At 39.7% G+C, this 24,323-nt stretch overlaps 1 protein-coding gene across 3 annotated transcripts; it reads left to right on the plus strand.

Moving 5' to 3' along the window:
* The first annotated feature begins 517 nt into the window (after positions 1 to 517).
* LOC121945460 (upstream stimulatory factor 2) lies at positions 518 to 22,464 on the plus strand. 3 transcript variants are annotated; one of them, XM_042489641.1, is made up of 11 exons: positions 518 to 786; positions 1,264 to 1,304; positions 2,493 to 2,599; positions 3,830 to 3,949; positions 5,108 to 5,261; positions 9,369 to 9,456; positions 14,181 to 14,219; positions 17,595 to 17,653; positions 19,136 to 19,230; positions 19,305 to 19,433; positions 20,330 to 22,464. In XM_042489641.1, the coding sequence occupies exons 1-11, from the start codon at positions 752 to 754 to the stop codon at positions 20,417 to 20,419; spliced, it is 957 nt and encodes a 318-aa protein (XP_042345575.1). In that variant the 5' UTR covers positions 518 to 751; the 3' UTR covers positions 20,420 to 22,464. The 3 variants fall into 3 exon arrangements, with proteins under 3 accessions (XP_042345575.1, XP_042345576.1, XP_042345577.1); XM_042489642.1 differs by lacking the exon at positions 14,181 to 14,219 and having other exon boundaries at positions 525 to 786; XM_042489643.1 differs by lacking the exons at positions 518 to 786; positions 1,264 to 1,304; positions 2,493 to 2,599 and adding an exon at positions 3,591 to 3,705.
* The last annotated feature ends 1,859 nt before the right edge of the window (positions 22,465 to 24,323 follow it).

Raw genomic sequence — 24,323 nt, forward strand, 5'->3', positions numbered from 1 at the left:
AAATACACTATCATACATTATCATGCTTTAAGAGTTAGCTTTCCCTGGATAAATAATAACCGTAATAACCATTTGAAATAAGTTTTCAAAGTGACTGACAGTGTAATGGCAGTTAAGTGACACAATTAAATGAGATGATCATTAAAGTAGCCAGAATAAAGGCTTAAACATTTAAATGGACACAGTGCCTTTGCTAAGGCACCTTAAAATATTTTTTCTCTGGGGATCAATAATAATATTTTTTTGTGTCATAGCCTATAAACATTTTATATAGTGCTTGTTCAGATCTGGGCAGGACTATTAAGCCACCTTTGTCTCCTTAAAGACAAACAGTTACTCCCAGAACAATAACAGATGACTCAGTTCTTGTTTTATTATTATTATTATTATTATTATTTAAACGGTCTATTTTTTGTCTTTGCCACTTTCTCTTGATGTGACTAACATCGCAGATATGAGCCCGGCTGGAGATGTTTCGCAGTATAGTGAACACAGGGGGTAGAGACAGTTGTTTTGAGCGCGTTAGCTGATCTCAAGAGATCTGCAAATCCTCCAGCTCGACAGCTGACTCGGAGTCAGCTCGGGTCACCCAGCGCGCGACAGCAGCAGCGGCCTCCATTTTAACTTCGACACCGAGCCATACCTCACGTGTCCTGGGCTGTCTCTCTCACATGACCCGAGTGTTTGTTCCCGTGATCAGCACTTCCATCTCCGTCTGTGACACCGAATATCACTTTTTATTCCAACCCTGATGGATATGCTTGAACAGAGTCTGGACAGCGCAAGGTAACCGAGACTCGGCCAAAATGGCTAACTGACACAAGCTAGCTACTACATGCTATTTCAGATAGCTAGTTTACGACGCTAACCAAGGCCTGACCTAAAAACTATTGTCTAAACCAATTCAATATAAAGACTGCGGTTAAGTTAGAAGTTGAATACTTTGCGAAGTGGATAGCTGACTGGTTATATCCAAGAGAAGACCAAAGTCCAGTTGTTTAAACATGATCATGACGAGCTAATAACAGTGTAATAGCATAGTTAGCTTCAGCTAGGTTTAAAAACACAACAAACAGTGTTATCAGCCACTGTAGGCAACCCGAGGGCAGCAGTATTTTTTTTTCGCTGCGATTGTGATGTTGGTTTACTGGAGACTTGCACAAGTTTGACGCCAGATTAGTTATGAGACAGTAATTGCATTTATTTTATCCAGAATAGGAATGATAGCTGGTTACATTAAGTTATTTTGTATCTGCTTTGCAGCCAAGAAAAGCAAGAAGAAGAGGTTGTCCAGGCATCTGAGGGTAAGTGTTTATTTACTAAGCTGTTATTACAACAGCTGGCACCTGCACACAGTGATGCTTTGTGTGATAGACAAAAGGTTGTACGGTCATAGCTGCAACAATTAGTTGATAATTCTATTAACTGATCAGTAGAGAATTGATTTGCAACAATTTTGATACATTAATTTCTTCTTTTGAAACAAAAAAGCCAAACAGTTGCTCGTTTCATGCTTAATAATTGTTTAATTTTGATGTTTTTACTTGTTTTACACGGTAATAAACTGAATAGCTTTGGATTTTGAGATGTTTGGTTGAATAACATGCCATTTGAAGATGTTTTGGTTCTGGAAAACTGCACAGGGCACTATTTTGTTACATTAAGGGTTCCCACAGATCCTTAAAACGTCTTAAAGGACAATAAATTCATTCATGTATAAATAAGGCATTAATTAGTATTAAAATGTCTCAAATCAATATTGCACAAGTCTTGAAAATGCGAAGACATCGGAAGTAGGATATTACGAAACATTTTTTTCTTTCATAGAAGTCATCCACACACATGTGTATATATATACATACATACATACTTTTTATTTTAAATTCTGCATTTTTTAGTCGTTAACTATGATACTATGATACTGATATGACTATTAAGACACTCAAACACCGCATCATACAATCTTAAAATGAGTGGTAATATCTATTTTTTGAATAATTTATCAAATTTAATGTAACACAGAACATTTTGAGGTGGACATCTGATGTTTTACATTGACTAGAAGGTCAGTTATATGTTAAAGTAAACATTTGGGCAAAATTGTCCCAAATTACAACCTAACCCTAAATAACTGATGTTGTGCCATGTTTTTTCCCCCTTCAATGTGGGATATTGAAAAAGTGATTTTAAATATAATTCCATTTAATTTTAAAAAGTCCTAAAAGGTCTTAAATCTAACTTGCCTTAAGCTGTAGGAACCCTATACATTTTACTGACAAAAAGATAAAGCAGAAAATTTGTTATCTGCAGTCATAATGTAACAAATGGATTCTAACAAGGTGTGCAACAAAATGCATTTCCTTTTCTTTGTGAACTGCAGCATGCAGCAGTATTGTTTTATGCAGCTGAAGTCAGTGCATGGTAGCTGTCTGTATTAGTTTTCCTTCTTTTACATTCTCATAACTGGCCTTTTCTGTTTTTTCCCCCCTGAGACGGAACAGGAGAAGAGCAGACAGCTGTTACAATAGCCAGTGTTCAGCAGGCTGCAGCATTTGGAGACCATAACATACAATATCAGTTCCGCACTGAGGGTGGCCAGGTAAGAAACTAATGGATGGAATTATGGCTCTACTTATGATCGCTGTTTTTTTACTGCCAATTTCAGAAAGACATTAAGTGCCCCTGATGGCATATAAGCGTGGAATTTTAGGGTAATATTGCATCTGTTCAGCACTCACGACAGAAAACAGAACACTCAGAGTTACTTTAGATGTCAGGTTGAATAAACGTTAAAGGTGTGTTTGTGCAGAGACATAATTAGCAACTGAAAGAGCTTCATGTTTTATATTGATGGGTGTGGTTGAATGGATTTGGTTGCATGCACTGAGCAACATGACAGTGGTAGATAATGCGATTGTCAGTAAACATTTCACCCCACACGTTTAGTGTGTACTGTTTATTATTAAAGCTTTAATCATGTTGAGTGTTTTGGTGTAAGTGCTGTCACCTCACAGAGAGAGGAGGTCCTCTCACGAACACTAAAGGTAGCGTTTTCTTGTTATGTTGTCGCGTGTTTTCTGTGGATGCTTCGGCTCCCTCCTTTACAAATCAGGAGGATAACAGGCTCTTATTGCCTGAAGGTATGAATGTGTGGCTTTCTTTTTCTCGTCCCATGATTGACTGGTGACCTTTGTCAAGAGTGTCTCCTCGACACTAATGTGGCATTCCCTGCAGTGTCCGTCAGTGATGGACAATGTGATGCAAATAATTACATTGTAAAACAGTAAATGTGTGATATTCAAGTTGATTTATCATTATTGTGATGATTTACACCAGAGGAAATTAAGTCAGTAACCCATGTGGCTCAGTTGGCGTAAACAAGGCTAGTGTGAGCGATCATGTGATTCTGGTCTGGTCTGGGATTGGCATGGGGCCGCTGTCACATGTCGGTCAGGAGGAGAGTCACATGATGGAAGGATACAAATACTAATTCTTGGAACAAACAAGCTCATTTTCATGACTTGTTGATAAAATTGAATCAGGCACATTCTGAAGCATAAGCAAATTGAGAGGGAAACAATATGCTTATGCTTCAGAATGTGCCTGAAGTGAGATCAATGCACTACTGCAGTAAGGACTACAATGTGAGATACTGGCCTCGGCTTAACTGAAGGAATAGATATGCTGAACAAATCTACAAGTCAGGTAAGGGTCTGATTTGCACATGGTACACCTGTCGGAGAAACTGTAGTGAATCAAACCAAAAACAGCTAGATGTTTGTTCTATTCTTATTCCCTCTTTCATCCATGTTTCTGTCTCATATTGCAGGTGACGTATCGAGTTGTTCAGGTGACTGACCAGCACGTTGAGGGAAGAGATGATGGGGGAGGAGCAGTGAGTGTCGTCTCTGCAGCCGCCTTCACTGGAGCCCCTCAGGCTGTGGCTCAGGTAACAAAATCCCCTCTTTTTTTATTAATCAAAGAAAACCTATTTGTGAATGGATTCAAAGACTAACTGCGTGCTTTAGTCTTAAAGTCATAAGTAATGCCAGAGTCAGAACATTAATGTAGCAGCAAGTAACCGTTTGCTATGTAAAGATTTCGTGGAGTAATGGAGCAGAGAATAAAGTCATGCTGTCTCGCTGTATGTGGTAATGTGAGCTTCTCTGTTGTTTCCTGCGATAGCTGCAATAAGGGTTCTGTTGCCAGCTCAAAGGCGAGGCAACTCTGTTCTTCCAATCCGCAATCATATCTTTTATATAGAACGGCAAGGCGGCACAATGGCACAATCCTCCCGCCTAATAGACAGTGTGAAAGGGGCTACCATTTGCTCTGTCAGCACTGTTGCCGTTGTTTAGTGCTGTTTATGGAGTCCGCACTGTTAGCGGCTAGCTGCAGGCTCAGCCACCTCCATGTTGAGAATCGTGTCCAGACAACTCATACACTCGGAGTTTTGAATATGGCCCCTTTCCAGGATAACACTGGTGATATTTCAGTTTTTATAATTCCGACGTTATATAATTCTGTTTTATAATTCCGCAGCATATTAATTCTGCAAACAATAATCGTCTTGGTAGACAAATACTGATCTCGCTTGTGCCATAAAACCCAATGTTGTCTAAACACTAATAAATACATGAGAAAGAGACACACTTTCATTGTGATTAAAGCTACAGGTGTAGGTTCTGCCTCTGAGGTCATCAAACTAGCGAAGCAGCATAAATAGTGAGGCGTGTGTCTCAGCAGGACGTCTGTCCAACACAGAGCTACTAACAGAGATTAAAAAATGCAGTTGCAGAATTGCTTTGCTTCTATGTTTTTGGTCAGAAACATAAAATTTTCCCCACGAGAACACATTAAATTTGTTTTCATTTGTAATACACTGATAGCTTTACTGACCTTGATGTTGTCTCTGCTAACAAGATCACTGCAGCTTCCTTTTCCTCCTGTTGTCCCAGCTGTCAAACAGCCCTGTGTTTTGCTTGGGGGGTCCAGAGGGGACACCAGTATTGAGTCTGACAGAGACTGAGTTGTGCGTTCACCTGCTGTGACTGCTCCATTGCTACTTGTTCAAGCTTCTCCTCTGTCTCTCTCTTATCTGTCACAGGCTGTGATCCAAAACCCTTTCAGTAATGGAGGAAGCCCAGCAGGAGAGGCGGTGGGAGGGGAGACGCGTTTCGCTTACTTCCCTGCGACTGCGGTGAGCGACGGCACTGTGTCTGTGCAGGCCGCCTCGGACCCCACACTCACACAGGCAGGGGGTGAGTCAGTGCTCACACTTAATTTGGGTAGAAGCTTACCACAGTGACACTGAAAATAATGTCTAAATTAGCCCCACAGCAAACAGGAGTGTATGGAGGACTGAGAGAACAACAGCACTATTTTCAGAGGTTGTAAATGAACCACGATTCTCCTCGGCTTTAGCCGATGAGAAAGAAAACAGACATTCGATGTACTTTCGATTATAAATGATGCTGCGCCTTTTTGCTACTTGCTGTCATTGAAATATCTTTTGAGATACATGTGGACATAGAATTTCTCTGACGGTGCCTTAGCATTTTTAAAAAGGTGTTAAGATTCTGTACTCTAATGTTTTGCTCGCTTTCAAACAATGGAAGATTTTCTGCCACACACACCCAGCAATGTTTTTTATTCACCACGTGGTTCCCTGCACAGTAATTGTGGATGCACGATATTGGATTTTTTGTTGATATCCAGTATGCCAACATAGTATAGCAATTCATTTAGGCGATAAATGATACTGATATCCATATATCCACTTTTTTCCCCACCTGCTTTTAGTGATCATCAGGTCTCTTCTGTAGTGGAATTATTATCATATTATAATACTCTTATTGTGATGGCCCACCAGATGATGGAGACATCAAATAGAGTGCTTTTCAATGTATGTAATATTCGTTTATTGTGCAAAATAACCTCAGGTTGATGTTTTGTACATGTTGACTTTGCCAATAAAAAAATACATATATCGGCTTGTGACATTGGCAGAAATCAGCATGTTGGCCGATTCCGATATTTCATTTTAAAGCCAGTATCTGCTGATACCGATGACTTGCTGATATTATCATATATCCCTAACAATAATATTTCATAGCATTTTTGCCATGGTTAAAATATACTTTCTCGAAAAGTTTAGAAATTAAACAAGTCAGTTATGACGCTGATCATATTTACTGTGCGCCTCAAGTCACATTTCCACCCATTCTGCCTCTCCCTCTTTACCACCATATGTGGTTGTCTGGCTGTGCTATGTGTCCTTGCGGTTTCATGGTGGTGATCCAGACAAGGCTGGTAGACTGTCAGTGAGGGTGGTCTGGGTTTGGTCGACCTGCAGAGCGGGATGCAGCCCCCCGGCTCTGTTATACACAACAAGCATCTGCTTGTTCTGGCAAACTGTTGCCTGGACAGAGTTTATGGGAGGACCTTGTAATTAATCAACCAGTGTTTCTGCTGGAGTCTGTGCTTCGTGCTGCACTGTTGGCCCAGACTAGTGATCTGCACAGGTATGAAATAGAGACCTAAATGACACCTGTACACCAATTTTAATGCAGTCTGATCTGATGTTGTATTTTAGTTATTTCTTCCCAAAATAAGAAGATTTGCTTGTGGCCCTAACATACGTATATGAGTCTAGGGCTGCAAATTAAAATTTCATAATCAGTTATTTAGCTGTTTATTTTGTTGATTAATTATTAGTGTCTGGTCTACAAAAGTTAAAAAAAAAAAAAAGAAACCAGAAAATATTCACATTTATGAAGCTTTTTCTTTTAAACTTTTTTTCTTAATTACTCAATTACATATTGAACAACTTTCAAAGAGCTGCAATGATTAATCAATTAGTTGTCAACTATAAAATTTATTGCCAGTTAGATTATAATATGTTAAGAAACCTCACTTGTTTAGTCTGACTAACAACAGAAGCCAAATATATTTAAATTACTGTCATATTTGACAAAAATAGCAGCAAATGCTCTTATCTGAGAAGCTGAAACTGTAAAACAGCTCTTTGCTCGAGGCATACACAGAATAAAGCAGAGCGGGCCAGAAAACACATGTAGTTGATAATAGCTGATAATCAGTTTTTTATGTTCCCTGACTGTTTAGGTTTTTGGTTTCTATTTAGCAAGCTTTTCTTGAATTTCATTTGTTCCTGACACATCTACACACCCTGCGTGTCTCTCTCCCTCATCGAGTGCGTTGTGTTTTATACTTGCATCACATGACACACATTGAGTTCAGTTGACACACCTCAGTCACAACCTTTATGACACACACTGGGTGCAGCAGCACAAACCACAAAAACTATGTTTTGGGTGCTTGTTGTGTTTTTCTTTTTTTGGGTGTTGTTAGTGTCTGCCAGGTGATGCCACAGAAAGGGAAGAAGACCGTGAGGTTTCTTTGCTGTGGTAGCAGCTGAAGCCAGGGATTTGCAGGAGGAAGTGGGCTTCTATGTCTTTTTCTGTTACCCTGGGGCACTTTAAGCAGGCATGACAGACTGTCTGTGGAGTGCACTGTAGGGTGGAGATGGAGAGTGCTTTACAAGCTGCCATCTCCTATGAGGTGAGGGATTGTGGAGGATAGTGCATGGAGCAATAAACCACATTTTGGCAAGACTGCATCCAGGGGTGAGAAACACTTGACCTTTTTACAGAGTATTAAGTGTCCATGTGCAAGCATCATCACTTTTTCCAAAGGAATTTTCCACCAAAAAATACTGTATTTTTAAAACAGGAGCAAATTCGTTAAAGCTCACATGGATTTCATGTCACCACAAAGCGACAAGACGACACTATAAACCCAGTTTTCACAAAATTAAGTCCAAACATTTTCAAAACAGTGAGAAAATGTCTGCTGCCTGGGCACTTTTTTTTGACAGTCAGTATGACCGCTAATATTTCAGAATTCAGGCCATATAGTATAACTACTAGACATATGTTTTAAGTAGCCATATAAGTGCCTACATTTTAACAGCAGCAAAACACAAAAAACATAAACGCTGTCATCCTCTTTGCATTCTGGGCCTGTTCCATTAAATAACTCAAAAATAAGATAAGCCTAAACAAAGAAAAATACTAATGAACAGAGTCAGTAATCAGGAAATGGTTAAGGAAGTGTCACTGTAAAGTCCTTCATGATAACATCCAGATAATCACGCAGCCGTCTAGCTCGCAGTGGTGAATAGAAGCATATCGCTGGTCTGATCTACGATGAGACCTACAGCGTGCTGGAGAATGTGATCTGAGATGCTTTCACCTAAACAGAGCGCACTAAGAGGAAGACTGTGACTGCTGTGGATGTGGTGTACGCCCTGAAGAGGGACACACTCTGCGGTACAGAAAATAGATCTGTTCGTTGTTAAAATTCTAAAATCTGGTCTGTATAGTATAAGTTGGAAAAACTTTTGAATTTACATGGTTTTAACTATTGTCTCAAATATGTTCATAAAAATGCTAAAAATATGTCTATCACAGTGCAAAATCAGTTTCTTGGATTACTAACTGACATTTTGCGAAGTACCTGCATGTGTCGTTCTGGTTTATTGGTATATGTGGCTGTATTGCTATACAGACCTACCCATTTTAAACTTTCTACAAATCGTTGTGAAAATGGGGTAAAATATTATTTAAAAAACGTTTAAAAATGCGTGGGAGCCCTGATTAGGGAATTTGTTAATTTATTTGGCATATTTTACACCAGACATTTTGTTGATATTTTTTATCTACTACTTGTGATACTGGAAAATATTTTCTTTATTATTTTCTTAATTACTATGTATCCACCCCAGATTCTGGGATCATGTCTTTAACTTAATATCTAATATTTAACATAATGTGTCAAGGATTTACATGTCCTATTGTCTGGCGTTACTTGGGAATAGTAATTTCTTGGGCTGATGTCTTTAAATGGCATTTTTGTTGAATTCTGGTTGGGCCATGTTGGCCATCCAGCTGACCAACAGGAACAAGATGAGGCGTTTGTACCACACAGTCCTCACAGAAGTACTGAAAGGGGTGCTTTCTGCATGCCTTACAGTGGAGTGTGTGCATTCTCCTGTCAAAACTGTATGTAGTAGTTTTTGTAGTGACTGTCCCAGGAGTTGGGAGAAGGAAGGCTTGATAGGTTTTCTGTCTAAAAGTTGATTTAAAATGCGGGGGCTTCCAGCACTGTTGTATTCCTAATAAGTGTTGTTTTTTGCGTTTGCCCATGAGGATTTGGGGTGTGATATTTTTTTCCAACTGTGTAAACACTCGTATCAGTTGTGAGATGTTTTATTAGAGCAACAAGAGCCTTGCTGCCCTGCTGTCTTTTCCCCCATTGTTAACTGATGACTCCTGTGCTGTCCACAGGTCAGTTTTATGTGATGATGACCCCCCCTGATGTCATCCAGACAGGGACACCACGAACCATCGCCCCGCGCACACAGCCCTACCCTGCGTGAGTATCAGCTCTATCAGTTGCTGTCTGGGAAAAAGGAGACAACAATTAAATTGCAGTCTGAGATGAAGCTTTTTCTGAAAACTAACTGCCGGTCACTTCTGTAAAACACTGTTGTTATCCTCCATGGAAATGCCACATTAACTAGGCCATTCGGTGGTTTTAGCAGAAAAGTTGTGAATAGCTTGAAGGTGAATTTTGGTTGGAGTTTAAAAGTGGGGCACATTTCTTTTTAATGTGTCGTGTTCAGAGCCATTCACAGCTGTAAATTACATTTGATTTCTGGTCTGACGTTTTAACTATGTATTACAGGCATTTGAGATTGTGATGCTCTGAAAAAAAATCTGCACAAGCTAGACAGACTTCTTTCAGTTCAAGAACCCCACATGGCAAAGCCTGAGAAATACAGCAGTTCACATGTTGACTGAACAAAGCATGCTGAATTCACATACACTGCCATTCAAAACTGCAGAATCGCCTACCACTAAAGCTTGATTGGGTCGATGGTCGAGAGGAATACTCTTTTTTTGAAAGGTCTTTCGTGCTTTTAGGTCGCAGAAAGTCTGCTTTACAAAAACATATTATTTTGTATAAAGGCTTGTTTAGAGCATGGACAACGAAACGCATTACCATGGTTCAATCACACTGATTCTTCAAAGGGCAAAAAGAGACAAAGATCCCACTGAGCAACAGTTCAGTATGAACAGAGGAAAGCAGTCATTGGTTTAAGTGTACAATAATGCCTCTAACAAGCTGAAATTCGCAGGTAACATGTTGCTTTAGCAAAGCTCTTCTTCAAACTTTGGAATGAAAGTAGAAGGTTACTCTAGCACTACTGGAATTTGATCAGAGAATAATAATAAGCTAAACATAATATGTACAGACAATTCAGTTTAAACCTTTTCAATTTAATCACTGATTGACTGCAGAGGGCCCAAAGAAGAAAATCCAAAATGGTTGAATAATAATCGAGGGTCACATATGCTTTTCTGGACAAGACTAAGATTGAGTTTCTGCCCCAAGTGAAGTAGTTCAAGTATCTTGCGGTGTTATTCGTGAGTGAGGGTATAATGAAGCATGAGATGGATAGGTGGTTTGGTGTGGCGTCAGCAGTGATGCGGGCGTGAGGCTGAACTGTCATAGTGTGAAGGGAGTTGAGCCACAAGGCAAAGCTCTCCATCTACACTATGACCCTCCGACCTACTCTTGGACAGTGGCCGAAAAGTTTGCGGATACCATCGGCCGAATTGAGTTTCCTCCGTTGGGTGGCTGCTCAGCCTTAGAGATAGCTGAGAAATCCAGAGGGAGATCGGAGTAAAGTTGCTGGTCGGGGGCCAGTTGATGTGGTTTGGGCATCTGATCAGGATGCCACATGGACGCCTCCCATTAGAGGTTTTTTCTGGGCACGTCCAACTGATAGGAGGCTCTGGGTTAGATTCAGAAAACTCTGGAGGGATTATATATCTCATCTGGCCTGGAAACGCCTCGGGGTCCCTCAGAAGGAGTTGGAAAATTTTGCTTGGGAGAGGGACGTCTGTAATACCCTCCTTAGCCTGCTGCCCTTTTGTCAAGTAAAACATGTGATAAGCAGAGGAAAAAAGATAGATGGACTGGAAAACAAATTCCAAATCGAAGGGAATTTGGAAAAAAATCGTTACAACATTCTCCCCTTTTATGTTATGTTAAACGGTGGGGACATCAACTAAATGGACGTTTTAATCATTTACATACATATTCTTCTGGTTTAACTTTTCCAAATGTAAATAATACATTTGGCGTCTGAATTAGACTGTTTTTATCTCTGTTAAAATAGCCAATATTAAAGTAATGGAGGAAAACATGAATATAAAAGGTGATTCCAAACTTTTGAATGGCAGTGTATATCTAAATGCTAATGCAGGAGGGAAGTGGAGTTAAATTACTGGGAAACATGCAGGAATGTGATGTTTAGCAAAGGAATATGCAGAGCGAGAACATCCTAACCTATATATGGACCAGCTAGTTTAAGATCCATCAGGTCAGGAAAGGATTCAATATTATATGGACAAATGCGCATAAAACCACTTCCAAGCTAATTTGAACCGCCATGAGGCTTACTTTAAGGATTGTTACTGCAGTTGTTGTCTGTGAGTTTAACATCACACTGTGTTACTGCCCAGGGAGTCTTTCTCATCCCTCTCCTGAATGTGCTGCGGAGGCTGATTTTATATTAAGGGTCTAAATTTTATTTTAGCACATCCTTGCTTCTCTCATTTCCCTCCAAAATGTTCTTATGTTGTTTATCCCTAAAATTCACAACATACATCATTATAATCATGCATCAAAAGAGCCAGACTTGCTCCAACTGTTAGCCACATGCTGGTGATTGCTGTTATTAAGACAATCAGCAGGCTCACGTGAGCAAAGACAAACCAGGTTGTCATTTTAATTGCATGACACCAGCCTTATCTGGCCTACTACAGATACTTATTCAGAAAAAGAAGTTCCTTTAAGCTATTATTCACAGTCAGAGATCACGTAACTGCCAAAATCACAATGACACATGAGCCAGTGCTGAGGAATGCAATTTTCTTTATGGTCCGGTAACTGTTTTTTCCCTTGTTTGGTAAAGCCTAAGTGCAGCAATTTGCTCATTTGGTCACCCAAAATGAACACATGACCCATTATCAAATTAAGTTAGCAGCACTGACCTAAGTGAATATTTCTCCATTTCCCACCAGACGTATACTCAACCTCTACCATGTGAGACTGACTGCATCATAGGGATTTAGTTAAAGCACCTCGATGGAGCAACAACCAGCTGTATAGAAACACAGCATGTTAACATTCACTAATCTAGGCAGCAGGGCTGGGAGATTAAAAAAAAATTTTGGCTTCCAACAAATAACTGCAAAATAACTATTTTGCTGCATTCTGTTTTGCAATGATGCTCTGTTTATAAATTCAGAGCACCCTTTTCCTTTCCAGCAGTGCGCTCGGTGTTGCCAACTTTACAACTTTCTTGCTAGAGTTAGCGACTTTCTAGCCCATTTTAGTGACTTTTTTTTTTTAAGCGACTAGCAAAATATTTAGGGATTTATTCAGACCATCAGGGAAACCCAAGAAATATACAAATATTTTGTAATTCATTCCCATGCATGCTGCTCAGAGTAATTGTGATTTACACCCCTTCTGCCGACTGCAAAGGGTCTACCCCTTTCCTCTCGTAAGTTTCTATTTATTAGGGCTGTCAAACAATTAATTCTTTAAATAGCCATTAATCACATTTGTAAATCACATATTTTCAATTCCATTAGGAATCAAATGACAACAAAAAAATGCATGCGCCTAGCACAGAACGGGTATGTCTGTAAAGGGAAGACTCATGAATACCCTCAGAAGCCTTTTTCATTCAGATATCTTGAGGTCAGAGGGCAAGGGACCCCTGTGAAATGGCCATGGCATTTTCCATCATCAAAATTTAACCTTGAAGCATTATTCTGCCCCCTACCTGAAAGCATCACATGACATGATATTAGTATCATCACTTTAAAACTCAGCCTGGTACAGCCTATTAAGACAGGAATGTTGGCGGGCAGTTAAAAAAATGTTTATTTAAAGTTCAACATCCACTGTCAAAGGTATACTATGCAGGATTGTTGGTTACGTTCGTAAACCACTTCCCAGTGAAAGTTAACCCCTGAATGACTCTTGTTTTCGTTTTGTCTCACTATATTTAGATTGTTGTTGTTTTTTTTCTCCAGCGATGTGTCTGGATGCCTGCAGCTTAGTCTGGCACCTGGTACCCACCTTTTTTTATAATGCCCTGATTTGCCTGAGCACTGTGGGGATACATGTTCATAACACCCCAAACGTAGAAAATAAGAAGAAAATAGAAAAATTCAGGCAGAAGGCAGAGTCTCTGCAGAAAAAACACCCCGCCACTTCTGGTGAGTCTTAAGTGACAATCGATAGGAATTACTTCTATATGGATCAATACACTGTTTTTTAGGAAAATCCTGCGAAGTACACCTCAAGACAATATTTTCTTTATAAAGTTCAATAAATGCAAGATATTTCCAAAATCACTGAGTAATCTTGTTAAATAATCATAATCTCATTATTGATGAAAATAATTGTGTAATTGTGAGCAGCCCTATTAGGCTGCAGATGAGCTCCTCTTTTCCTCCTCATTAAGATGGTTATTAAAAAAACAAACAAACAGGATATAGACGACACACTATTAATGTCTCTGCCTTTCATGTATCATTTGTCGGTTTGGATAAAACAGAATGTGGTTTGACAACAAGGAAGTTGACTGCTTCTGTGATTTTCAAGACGTTTAGATTTCTCAGCGATTTAAACTCCTTTGTTGTGGGCAGCATTTCAGGGAGTTGTAGATCCGCCTTAAATTTGGCAGCAGCTCTGCCGCTTTTGATGTTGCTTGATATTCACAACGTACAACAGACTGCTTTCCAGTCAAGAGTAAAGAACGAGCTTTGTTGCGGTGTACGTCTTGCATTGCCAATGCCATGTGTAGAAATACAAAGTGAACTGTTTTTTCATCTCTCGCAATGCCTATCTGCAATGTGTTTGTTTCTATTTATTTCCTCTTACATGAATAATTTATGATCTCTGACACAAGCCTCAGAGTTATATTTAGGTGAAAACTAATGAACAGTGACATTATCGTTGACATGTGAGTAAAATGAATAAAAATTTCCCACCCTATCTGCCGTTCGCAGAGATGAAAACGAGCTGCTGCAGCATGAAGGTTTAAACTGGTGAGGACAGTTTCCACATTTCTCTCACACTCCTTGTTTTTTTTTTACAGCAAATGAACCAATCAAATTAGATCACAAGAAGAGAGAAGACGCACACAAACCTCTGCCCTCCTCTCCTCCCCGCCCCCCTCCTCCCATAAATCCCTGGTGATTCTCCCTGCTCTTGATGTGTGAGACACAGATGTAGTGTTTCTTCAGTGCTGACCCCGATCCATTGTTGTTAGTTGTGCTTGTGGCAAACTTGTTTCTCCATTAGGACTTAAAAAATTAGGTCGTTGTTCTCCAAATGGAAACAAACGGCTTGTTCCACACTTTTATTTTAGTATCGTTGTCAAAGTGTCCTCTGTAGTAGTTTTGTTCTCATGTAGCCTAGTTTTAGATTAGTTAGTTTCAGTCTTTGAGGTTTTTCTTGTGAGCTCATAAAGGTGTGGCTTTATTTTGTAGATGTGAAGAATACTGGGACATAAAAACCATGTGTTGTTAGTCTCCTTCTCATAATTGTTTGCACAGAAGCAATCAACAGTAACTAAAGTTCACATTTGTCCATATCATCCCATGGGAGAATATCAAGCCCAAACTGCAGTTGCACTTGTATCTTAATGTACACTCAATGGACTCACTAACTATATTTACATGCAAAAAATATTCAGATTATTCCAAAAAGTTAATTAGAACCATTTAATTGTTAACTATTAGAATACGAGTTAAAAAAAAAGTTTTTAATATTTTTTTAAAATAACAATTATATAGATGCCCATTACAATATCATGCATTTTCAGAGCCAATATTAACGTTAAATAAAACAAACACCAAAAAAAAAAAAAATCTTTTCTGGTCCAAAGTTTTCCTTGTTTATGTCTGAGCCAATGAGGAAGATTTAGATTGCAAAAGTGAGGTCCACGTGGAAGAAACAGGCCTACGTGTTTTTAAGACAGAAGAATAAATTACAGATAGAGAGCACCGCAAAGCCCTGTTTCTTCAGCATAAAGTGTGGGAGACCCCAGTGTGCCTCCAACAGCTTGACTGCAGATGTGACAATTTATAGTTTGCAATGTTAAAAAATGTTTACATGCAGCCATTCATTCTCTGTTTAACATGCCCCAACTTAACCATTTATCATGCCAAATTATAGAAAAGTGGAACGGCTGTGTCTGGTGCCAGGATCTGGCAGCAGACGTGTTTGATCATATGAGCACATCTTCCCTCTCTCATTCCTGCAACAACCTTCATGAAAAGGTTGAAAAAATGTTCCCCTTTTTGCCCTTATTCTGAAAAAATTGATATTTGCGCATATCGAAAAACCTGTCGATATTCAAGTCTTTCATGATGTTTAACAGTAGGTGTGTTTCTCCTTTCAAACCACGTGGGCTTTTCTTTTGGGCATGCATCTTCACCTTTACAAACTTGCCGAGTTGGTTTGTGTACAACACATCTATGACAACACATAGAGCCGACTGTAAACGAGCAAGAGGCTGTGTGTCACAAACTGTTAAAAACCACAGTCAAGATGTATATCCTGAATACGTTGTAAACATGCCCAAATAATGCTCCTAAATCTCAATAACACTGGCATTTCCACGTCTTAATTGGAACATGCTACATTTGGAATAAGGCCTAATTCAAAATATCCAAAGTAGGGATGCAGCGGTATTTACCGTCGTATGAAAATTGAGGTTAATGGTTGCAGTTAATTGACGGTGTACATTGGGCTAATTACTAGTCATGTCAACATTATTTCATTTATTTTAAAAATGGAAACTAATTACTCAGACCCCGGTTTAAAAAAATCAAGTTTCAAATACAACAAAACATTTGTTCAACCCACCAAATAACATCTGTTTTCATTCCTTTAAGAGTCACTGTAACTAATAATGAAAATCATTGCGCAATACCATATACCGTGATGTTTTCTTACTGTAATCATACTGTAAAAATCGCAAACCATTGCAATCCTAATCCAAACACAATATGCTGATTACATGAAACCCATCAAATTCTGAATATTGTCATATTCAAGGAGTGGAATATTAGCGTGCAGGTTAATGTCCCCAGTGTCCAGGCTCTGGCTTGGTGTGATACTGCAGCCTAATGACAGGGGAGGGTAGGAGGAGTGACACTTGCATTTCTCTTTCAAGAATCAATGTAAGACTTCACAAATTTAGTCCTCTTCTGTATCTGTGCTTCAAATTATATGGATAAAGCACTTAAGCAGCAGGGTTGTGTACTGCTCATTTTCTGCATTTCTCCAACAACAATAACTCTCAGGAGTGCTCAGATGAGGTGCGCCTCTATAACTTGTGAAAAGGAGGGAGGGAAGACATTTCTCTAGGCCTCTACATTTAGTTATTCATATTTATTATATATATATATATATTTTTTTTTTTACACTCTGCCTAAGAGTACTTTTGGGCTGAATCCATTATACAGCTGAAATCCCATTAAGATGCATTCAGATACAAGAGAGAGACTGCAGTTTGGCTTGGCTGACTATCTCAAACAGAGATATCAGCCGTCGAGTTGTGTTGATGGGTCACAAATTCACTGCTGTTAGAATAAAGAAGTGTTGTGGAAGGACAGATGAGGAACAAGAATGACCTTACAGGACATTATGAATCTCAAGCTGAGAGGAGAAGTAAGCAGCAATGCAGCCAATAGACAATAGTTGCATTATTTTTTTTCTTTAGTAAAAAAAATTACTTTCTGCACTGAGAGAAGCATTAGTTGTCTGCTCTATTAGTGAGACATAAACATAGTTAAGACAGTTGGTGGACCGCCCATATGATTAAATATGTGTTATTGGCCCGTTCATGCTGTGTTGGGTGGTTAGATAAGTCTCCCTGTCACGTCTCAGGGACTTAATTAACAGAATACCTAAGGGACGACACAGACAAGAGACAGTTGTGTCATTAGCCGTGAGCCGAGACTCCAATAGACAGCATCTGGTTTTTTTACAGTGTTGTAATTTTACAGCATAATAAAGCAGAGCGCTCCCTTTGGGCCACACCTGGGGAAGAGGACAGCGAACAAGGATAAGAAGGTTGGACTGGCCTCAGTATTCCAGTCAAAGCAGCCTGGCTGCAGGCCATTGAGGGATTCAGGGCTGCATATGTGGCCGCATATGTCTGTGCATTTTTCAGTATTTCTACCAACTGCACTACACAACTTCAGAAGAACCCTTTTTAAATGGTAGTGGCCTGAGCTGTGATTACAAAAGACTTGAATTTAAAGATAACTGTGAATAATAGTTTTCAATAGGCGCAGGATTAGGTGAATTTGGGGGATTGGATTGGATTTGTGCCTGAATGTGGGGTAGTCAGAGATGGGAGATATTGTAGTGTGTGTGTGAAAAGTGTTTTATTTCCTGTCTGTCTGCAGGAAAATGGATGGACCGCGAACACCGAGAGATGAAAGGAGGAGAGCGCAACATAATGAAGGTGGGTAATTAGCTACAACGGTGGCTTTTGATTTCATCAGACTGCGCAGCACAATGCAGCCTGGTGCCTAAATGGAGCATTTTTTGTTGAAAGAGAATCAGCAAGCCCCATCAAAATATTCTATCAAGGATGGATAACAACATGTTTACGAAGCAGCCACTAGAGGGTGATGTTGAGCTGTCAGAGTCGGGCAGTTTTTGGTACCTGTAGTGCATCCACTGAAATAACAAGCTGCAGAAAATGAAAGCGTGGTTCTTTAACCTTTTCTCCCTCTTCTTTATGATAGAACCATTTATGTCTTTTTTTTAGGGGGACAGGGGATCTTTGGGAAGAGATATCAGGTCAACAGTACATGCCTCAAAGAAGCAGGAAACCTGAAGATTAATATGAGATGCAGCTCAGCACTGTGTGTCAAGTCCTAAATATGTAATAAACACCGTGTTTTGGTTAAGTGCCTATATAAACATTGAAAGTTTAGTTTAGTGCTTGCAGACTGAATGATGAAAGTGTATGAAGGTCATTCCCCATGCTCAAGTATTTCTCAGAAGCTGTTGCAGCGTTTTTGGGATATTTGATATCACCACATTGATTTGATATTAGCTGTTTCACAGATTTGATGCAAAATTTTAGCAATTTTCTCCACTCAATAATTGATAAAAATGGTTAGAAAAACTTCCAAAATATCACAACTAATACACCAAGACCTTGAGAAACACCACAGAAAAATATGTGCTGTGACAATTGGAGACTTTGTAAGAATTGCATTTTCGGCAACTGGACGGTGATCTCTTGCATTAGAAGTGGCTCATAAAATCTCCTTATTGTCAACACACCTATGAAAAACTATACGTTTCCTGAATGCCCGATGTCTCTATGTTTCAGTTGGAACATTTTACGAGGCTGTGATTATCCTGCAGGTCACAATAGGCCATTGTATACAGGGATGTCAAGTTTAAAAAAAAATGTTTTTACTGCAATGACATGGCTACTGTCATCTGTTAAAACTGTGCTCATTTATTCCACAAGAGTCTCAGCTTTCCAGTCATACCTAATTTATGCAATGCTAATACTGTTTAGGGACCCCAGTATGCAGAAATATTCAAATGCAATAGGTGAAAATACATTTGTACTGCATCTGAAAAATGGCATGTTTTTTGCCCAAAACTGAACGAAATTAGCAGAAAGTGGGCAAGTCTGTAAAGGGGACTCACTGGTACACATAGAACCCGTTTTCATCCACATATCTTTAGGTGAAAGGTCAAGGGAACCTGTGAAAATGGCCACACCAATTTTTCCCCTCGTCCGAATTTAGCCTGAGTGATGTTTAACCCCCTCCCAACAAAGCTAGCAAGACGTCCAAGTGGAGTGGAACAGGTTAAAGCAAAATAGCCTCTAATCACTCAGTCTAAATAAATCAATCTGCTTATATGTATATATGTTTATTTATTTATTTATTTTACCTGTCTCTATTCAACATTACAGTTGAGAGGCGGCGAAGAGACAAGATCAACAACTGGATTGTCACACTTTCCAAGATCATCCCAGACTGCAACATGGACAGCACCAAGACTGGAGCAGTAAGCAAGTCTTCCTTCACTCTGCACTTCCCCCTGACATTTATGTTTTTCACAAATCATCTCTGTCCCTCCAGAGCAAAGGAGGCATCCTTTCCAAAGCCTGCGACTACATCCGAGAGCTGAGGCAAAGCAACCAGCGACTGCAGGAGAGTCTGAAGGAAGTGGAGAGGATACAAGTGGACAACGAGCTGTGCAGGCAGCAGGTATGAATGTCAGTGTGTGCTCTTGCCAACAAATACTGGCATCAAGTGAAGTCTCCAGGACTTGAATAAATGTGTGAAGGAGGTCTATGAATGATAATGTCTAAATCTTCCTTTGAGGCTGTTGGGTTGAGCAGATAAATAGTGGCATATAATGAGGCGGCCATAGTGCGCTGCATATGTGTCTGTGAAGATTGCCACTGCATTGAATACATTACTTTGCTTTGGAGTTCATTGCAACATCCTTTCACTTAAGTCTCAGAAGCATGAAATCCACCTAGCCCCATATGCATCTTCATTTCTCCAAAACAAACCCTTGGAGACTTTAGCCTGTGTAGCTGATCATCAAGGCTTGACAAAGAGGATCAAAAGCGTTTGCGCTTATATAATGAGAAGTGTTACCTGAAATCAGCGCTTTGAGAGACGGTGGGAATAGTATACACAGGGGTTGTGTGAGAACTAACTGCATACTAATGCACTCAAAGTATTGTGAAATCTTACAGCTCTGAGGCTGCCACATCTCCCCATTGAATCCCAGGCCTGCAGCTCTCGGCAATATATTCTTATTCTGATGCTCAAAGCTCAATATCCTCTCCTCAGTCCCTCAGTGGACTGGCAGCGAATTCAGGATTCACCCAAGGGAAATGTAGCGGAGATGACATACCTCAAGATTTGATAATCCAGTTGGTTGTGGACAGGAGTGTCTTTGAAAAAGGCTGCACATACTACTCTTTAATCCCAGGGATTGAATAGCCCTGTGTGTACATTACACACAGCCAGCACTTCAGCCTTCAAACGAAGAAAGTTTGGTCTGTAAACTTGGAGCTATATATAGCTGTCACGGGGATGAAGATGTTGATAATGAGATTTTTTTTTTTTTTTTGTTCTTTGTTCTTAAGATTGAAGAACTGAAGAATGAGAATGCTTTGCTCCGAGCGCAACTCCAGCAGCACGGCATCGAGATGGTTGGAGAGACACCGCCACAGTGAAGCGGAGACAAAAAGAACAGGGAGGGGCGCCACCACTCAGACATACGACCGACACGCTGGAAAAGAAGGCGAGATGATGGCGGAAATAAAGGACGTGAAGAATCACTTTCTTTTTAGTGAATGCATCCTTCCCTGGGTTCACAGGTCGTGAACCCTTCACCGGCCGATCGTGGCTGTACTTGACTGTTTCAACCCTCTTGAGCAAACCACCCGCTGCAACTCAGTAGAAATGTCCTCCGAGAAAAGCTGCCCACCCACCACCATCAGAGTGCTTTATTAGCACTAGTTATGAAAGAGAACCTCTGCTGAACTCCTTGGTTGTTTTGTATTTATGTAGCCTCACTCATGGACTATGATGTGTGTCATTTAATTTTGTTCCCTGTCAGTGTATCCCCCCCCCCCCCAAAATCTTGGATTTTGACTTCTTCTTTTATTCTGTTTGTATTTTTGAGTTCCGTATTAATATGTTGTTTTTAGCTGCTTTAATTTATTAGTCTGCTTGCTGACAGAAGCCTTGATGGAGACCAGTTACAATGAAGCTCATGCGCCCCCCAGAGAAGCAGTTTGAATTTTAAGTGAAAAAAACATCAAAGTATGCAAAACATTAAAATTTTACAGAGAGAAATAATGTGACACACACAGCTTACCTAGACCCAAAGACAAACAAGGAGCTGTGCTGGCCTCTGCTTCTGGGCTGATTTATGTAAATAAGACTTCTCATGTTTTAATACAGATGTTAATACAGAATGTTAGAGCAGATTATCTCTGGGAGTAAACAATCAATAACTCATTAAGTTCATGCTGGCCCTTTGTCATAATAATTACCATGAAGTGTGTGCAATCTTGGAGCTTGATTTGAAAAAAAAAAAAGGAAAAAAAAGAAAGTGGTATACTTGAATTGTTGGGCATTTGCTAACTACAAAAAAATAATGTCAACAAAATCACTTAAATTACAAATTTGAATGTACAAGTGTGGACAAATCCCACACGCTGGTATCAGGACTAGAGAGGGGCGTGGTACAAATTCCAGCTTTTGCCGAACTATATATAAATACAGTGGGTTTCATTTTCATATTTTGTTCACATGTGATTTACCGCTGTCTCAATATGTGTAAGAATAATCCCCACATGTTTCATTTCAAGCTGTTTGCTCTATTTTGGTATTGCAACACTTCAAATGCAGCTCGACGCACAAGGGGGGGAAGGCACCCTGGAGAGCGGCAGTCAAAGACTCTCTGCTCACTACGGAAAAGGAGTACACAGAAATCCTGTGCTGCACTTCTTAGCTGAGCACGACTCGTTCTCCACGAAATGAAGGAATAGTTTGGAAACTTGGAAATGATCTCACATATTTCTCCACCCACTCAGGCGAACAATAAGTAAACTGTAATTGGTTGTACAAACAGCGAAAGCCAATATTAACATTGTTGATGATTTTGTGAATGAATATACATGATGTGTTTTTGTTCCGCTTTGGGCGATGTGAGTGAAAGTGGAAGAGAGATATCAAGCTTCGGAGCCACTTATTAGAGCACGATTGCTTCTCCCTGTGTCAACAGCTCAGGATCCAGCAAAGCAAAACCAACACTCAGACCCCTGGCAAAATCACGCAGACTATCACATTTTAATATCTCAGACTCTGCAAGTTAACAGCTTGTGCTTTGGAAGTGCTGTTCTGCTACTACTGCTAGATTCAAACCTGATATGGATAGTGCAAGTGTCTAATCTATCAAACGAGGCTCCTAGCCAAAGTTGAATGATAGATGTTTTGCAGTAGAAATTTTTTACACCTTAGTGAGAGCAGAGCAGAGAATGTGAATGTGAAGACATGAATAATGCTTTGGAAGACTGATGTTCACAAATGAAAGGTCACTCGTGGCTAATTCTTTTTTTTTTCTCCTCGCGTTTCTTTTTTGAAATGGCATAAGAAAGAAAAAAAGACTCCTTTTCTCTCTGTAGCAGCCTCACTGTTCTCAGGTTAGATTTTAAGGCATCTTTTCTAAGTAAAATGGTGAAAAATAAAACTTTCACCGGCTAATAACCTTTATGGACTTTGGTTGTGGCTTATTGTCATTCTGCAGATCTTTGACATGCAAACATCAATACTTTATTACTTCTTCCAATGGTTTTTAAGTCCCTTGTGTGTTTGTTCATATGTTAGCAGGGCATCTTAACAGTTCACCTCAAAATCAAAAACATATTTTTCCTCTTACCTGTAGTGCTATATCAGTCTAGAACGTTTTGGTGTAAGTTACAGAGTGTGAAAGATATTGGCTGTAGAGTTGTCTGCCTGCTTTCAAATGCAATGGAACTGGATGGCACTTGGCTTGTGGCGCTCAAAGTGCCAAAAAAAACCCCTTTTTTTTTTTTAAAAAACTCTCTATCCAAAATTCTTAACCCAGTTATTCGAGACTTGTGAGCAGTTTCATGTAGGAACTATTTTCTTCCTACCGGTCTTTAAAACCGCACAGAAGGAAGCATGCATCCACTGCTAGCTCACCAAAAAGGAAGAACATGTAATTTTTATTTCTTTTTTTAATTTTGTGGTAAACTGTCTTTTTTAGATGAGCCTAGAAATAACTAAAAACACCCAGAACTTTCTATAAAGTGCCCCTGTAGTGAGTCCTACAACCCGGAAATTAGTTAGCATTTTAGCCCTCCTGGTCCCTTCACCTCAAAGTCAATGGGCTTTTTAAATAGCATTTAGTTTAGAAATGTAATGATATCCGTGGTTAACGCAAGCTTAAGAACATTCACATTTTGTTCTACAACATAAAGTATATCAGTAAATACCCCACGTGAACTTTGAAGCATTAATGTGTCTTAAAAAAGGCGGTTGCTAACAAGCGGCTAAATGAGACTACAGGATGTCAACACATTGAGCTGCATCAAACACGGTTTTACAGCCTCGTTGTGGTCGGGATATTAACTTGTGCGACCATGCTGTGGTTCCTTTATAGCCTATCGTTAGCTTTTTACTTCTGGCGAATGCATTTAGGCTTTCAAAAATCCTTAAAGAGGTGTTCATTTGTGGAGATTATCTTGATGAACAAAATGTGTAAGTATCATAAACACCTGCCACAGAGCTATTTTTCTGCAAAATCCTTAATCCATTGGAAAAATCCCCTAGGCTGTTGGACAATGGAACCAGGGTGATGCTAACTTCCCCGTTGGGCAACAGAAAAAAGTCATCTCTGGAGTAGTCCATTGTGGGGGCCTGTTTGAAATGATCAGCCGTACTTGCACCTGACCAAGTTTAGATTTACACACAGACTTTGAGGGGTCTCAAAAAAGGTCACCCGGCAGAAACATGATAGACTGAAATGGTCAAGAACAAAGGGGTCCTTATTCAGCCTTCTTTGAAAATTAACATAATTCACAATTAAGTGAAGCTCTGATGTTCCTGGACATGATAGGCCATTATTCACTAGAAATGCTCAGCCAATGCTCACCAATTTAATGCGGTCAAAATCGAATTACAGACTTAACAGTTTCAAACATCCTCAGTTTTTCAAATAACACATTTGGAGGATTATGCGTCCTTGGAGAAAGCATGCACCCTCTGCGCACTCTTACGTTCATCCGATCGATTGATCAACACACTGGTAAAATTGAAACCAGTAAGTAGTTAGAACACACAGAGGGCACCTTGGGTGAGAGAGATCAATGGTGGATAAAAGGCGCATCTAAGCCCTCAGTGAGATTGAGTTTGACTTCACAGGTCAGGGCTTTTAAGCATCATCCTGCTGTTCTTAAAGGGGGAGCAGCCATGACTTGGATAATCTTTTAACTGCAGACTGAGGTGCTGCACACGCCCAAACAGTAAGACTATTTATAACTTACAGACTCATTATCTATCAGTATTCATTAGGATGTCACTGTGTGTTAAATTTGCCTCGGTCCT

This window comes from Plectropomus leopardus, chromosome 7 (assembly GCF_008729295.1).
Source record: "Plectropomus leopardus isolate mb chromosome 7, YSFRI_Pleo_2.0, whole genome shotgun sequence".
In the NCBI taxonomy this organism is placed as follows: Eukaryota; Metazoa; Chordata; class Actinopteri; order Perciformes; family Serranidae; genus Plectropomus; species Plectropomus leopardus.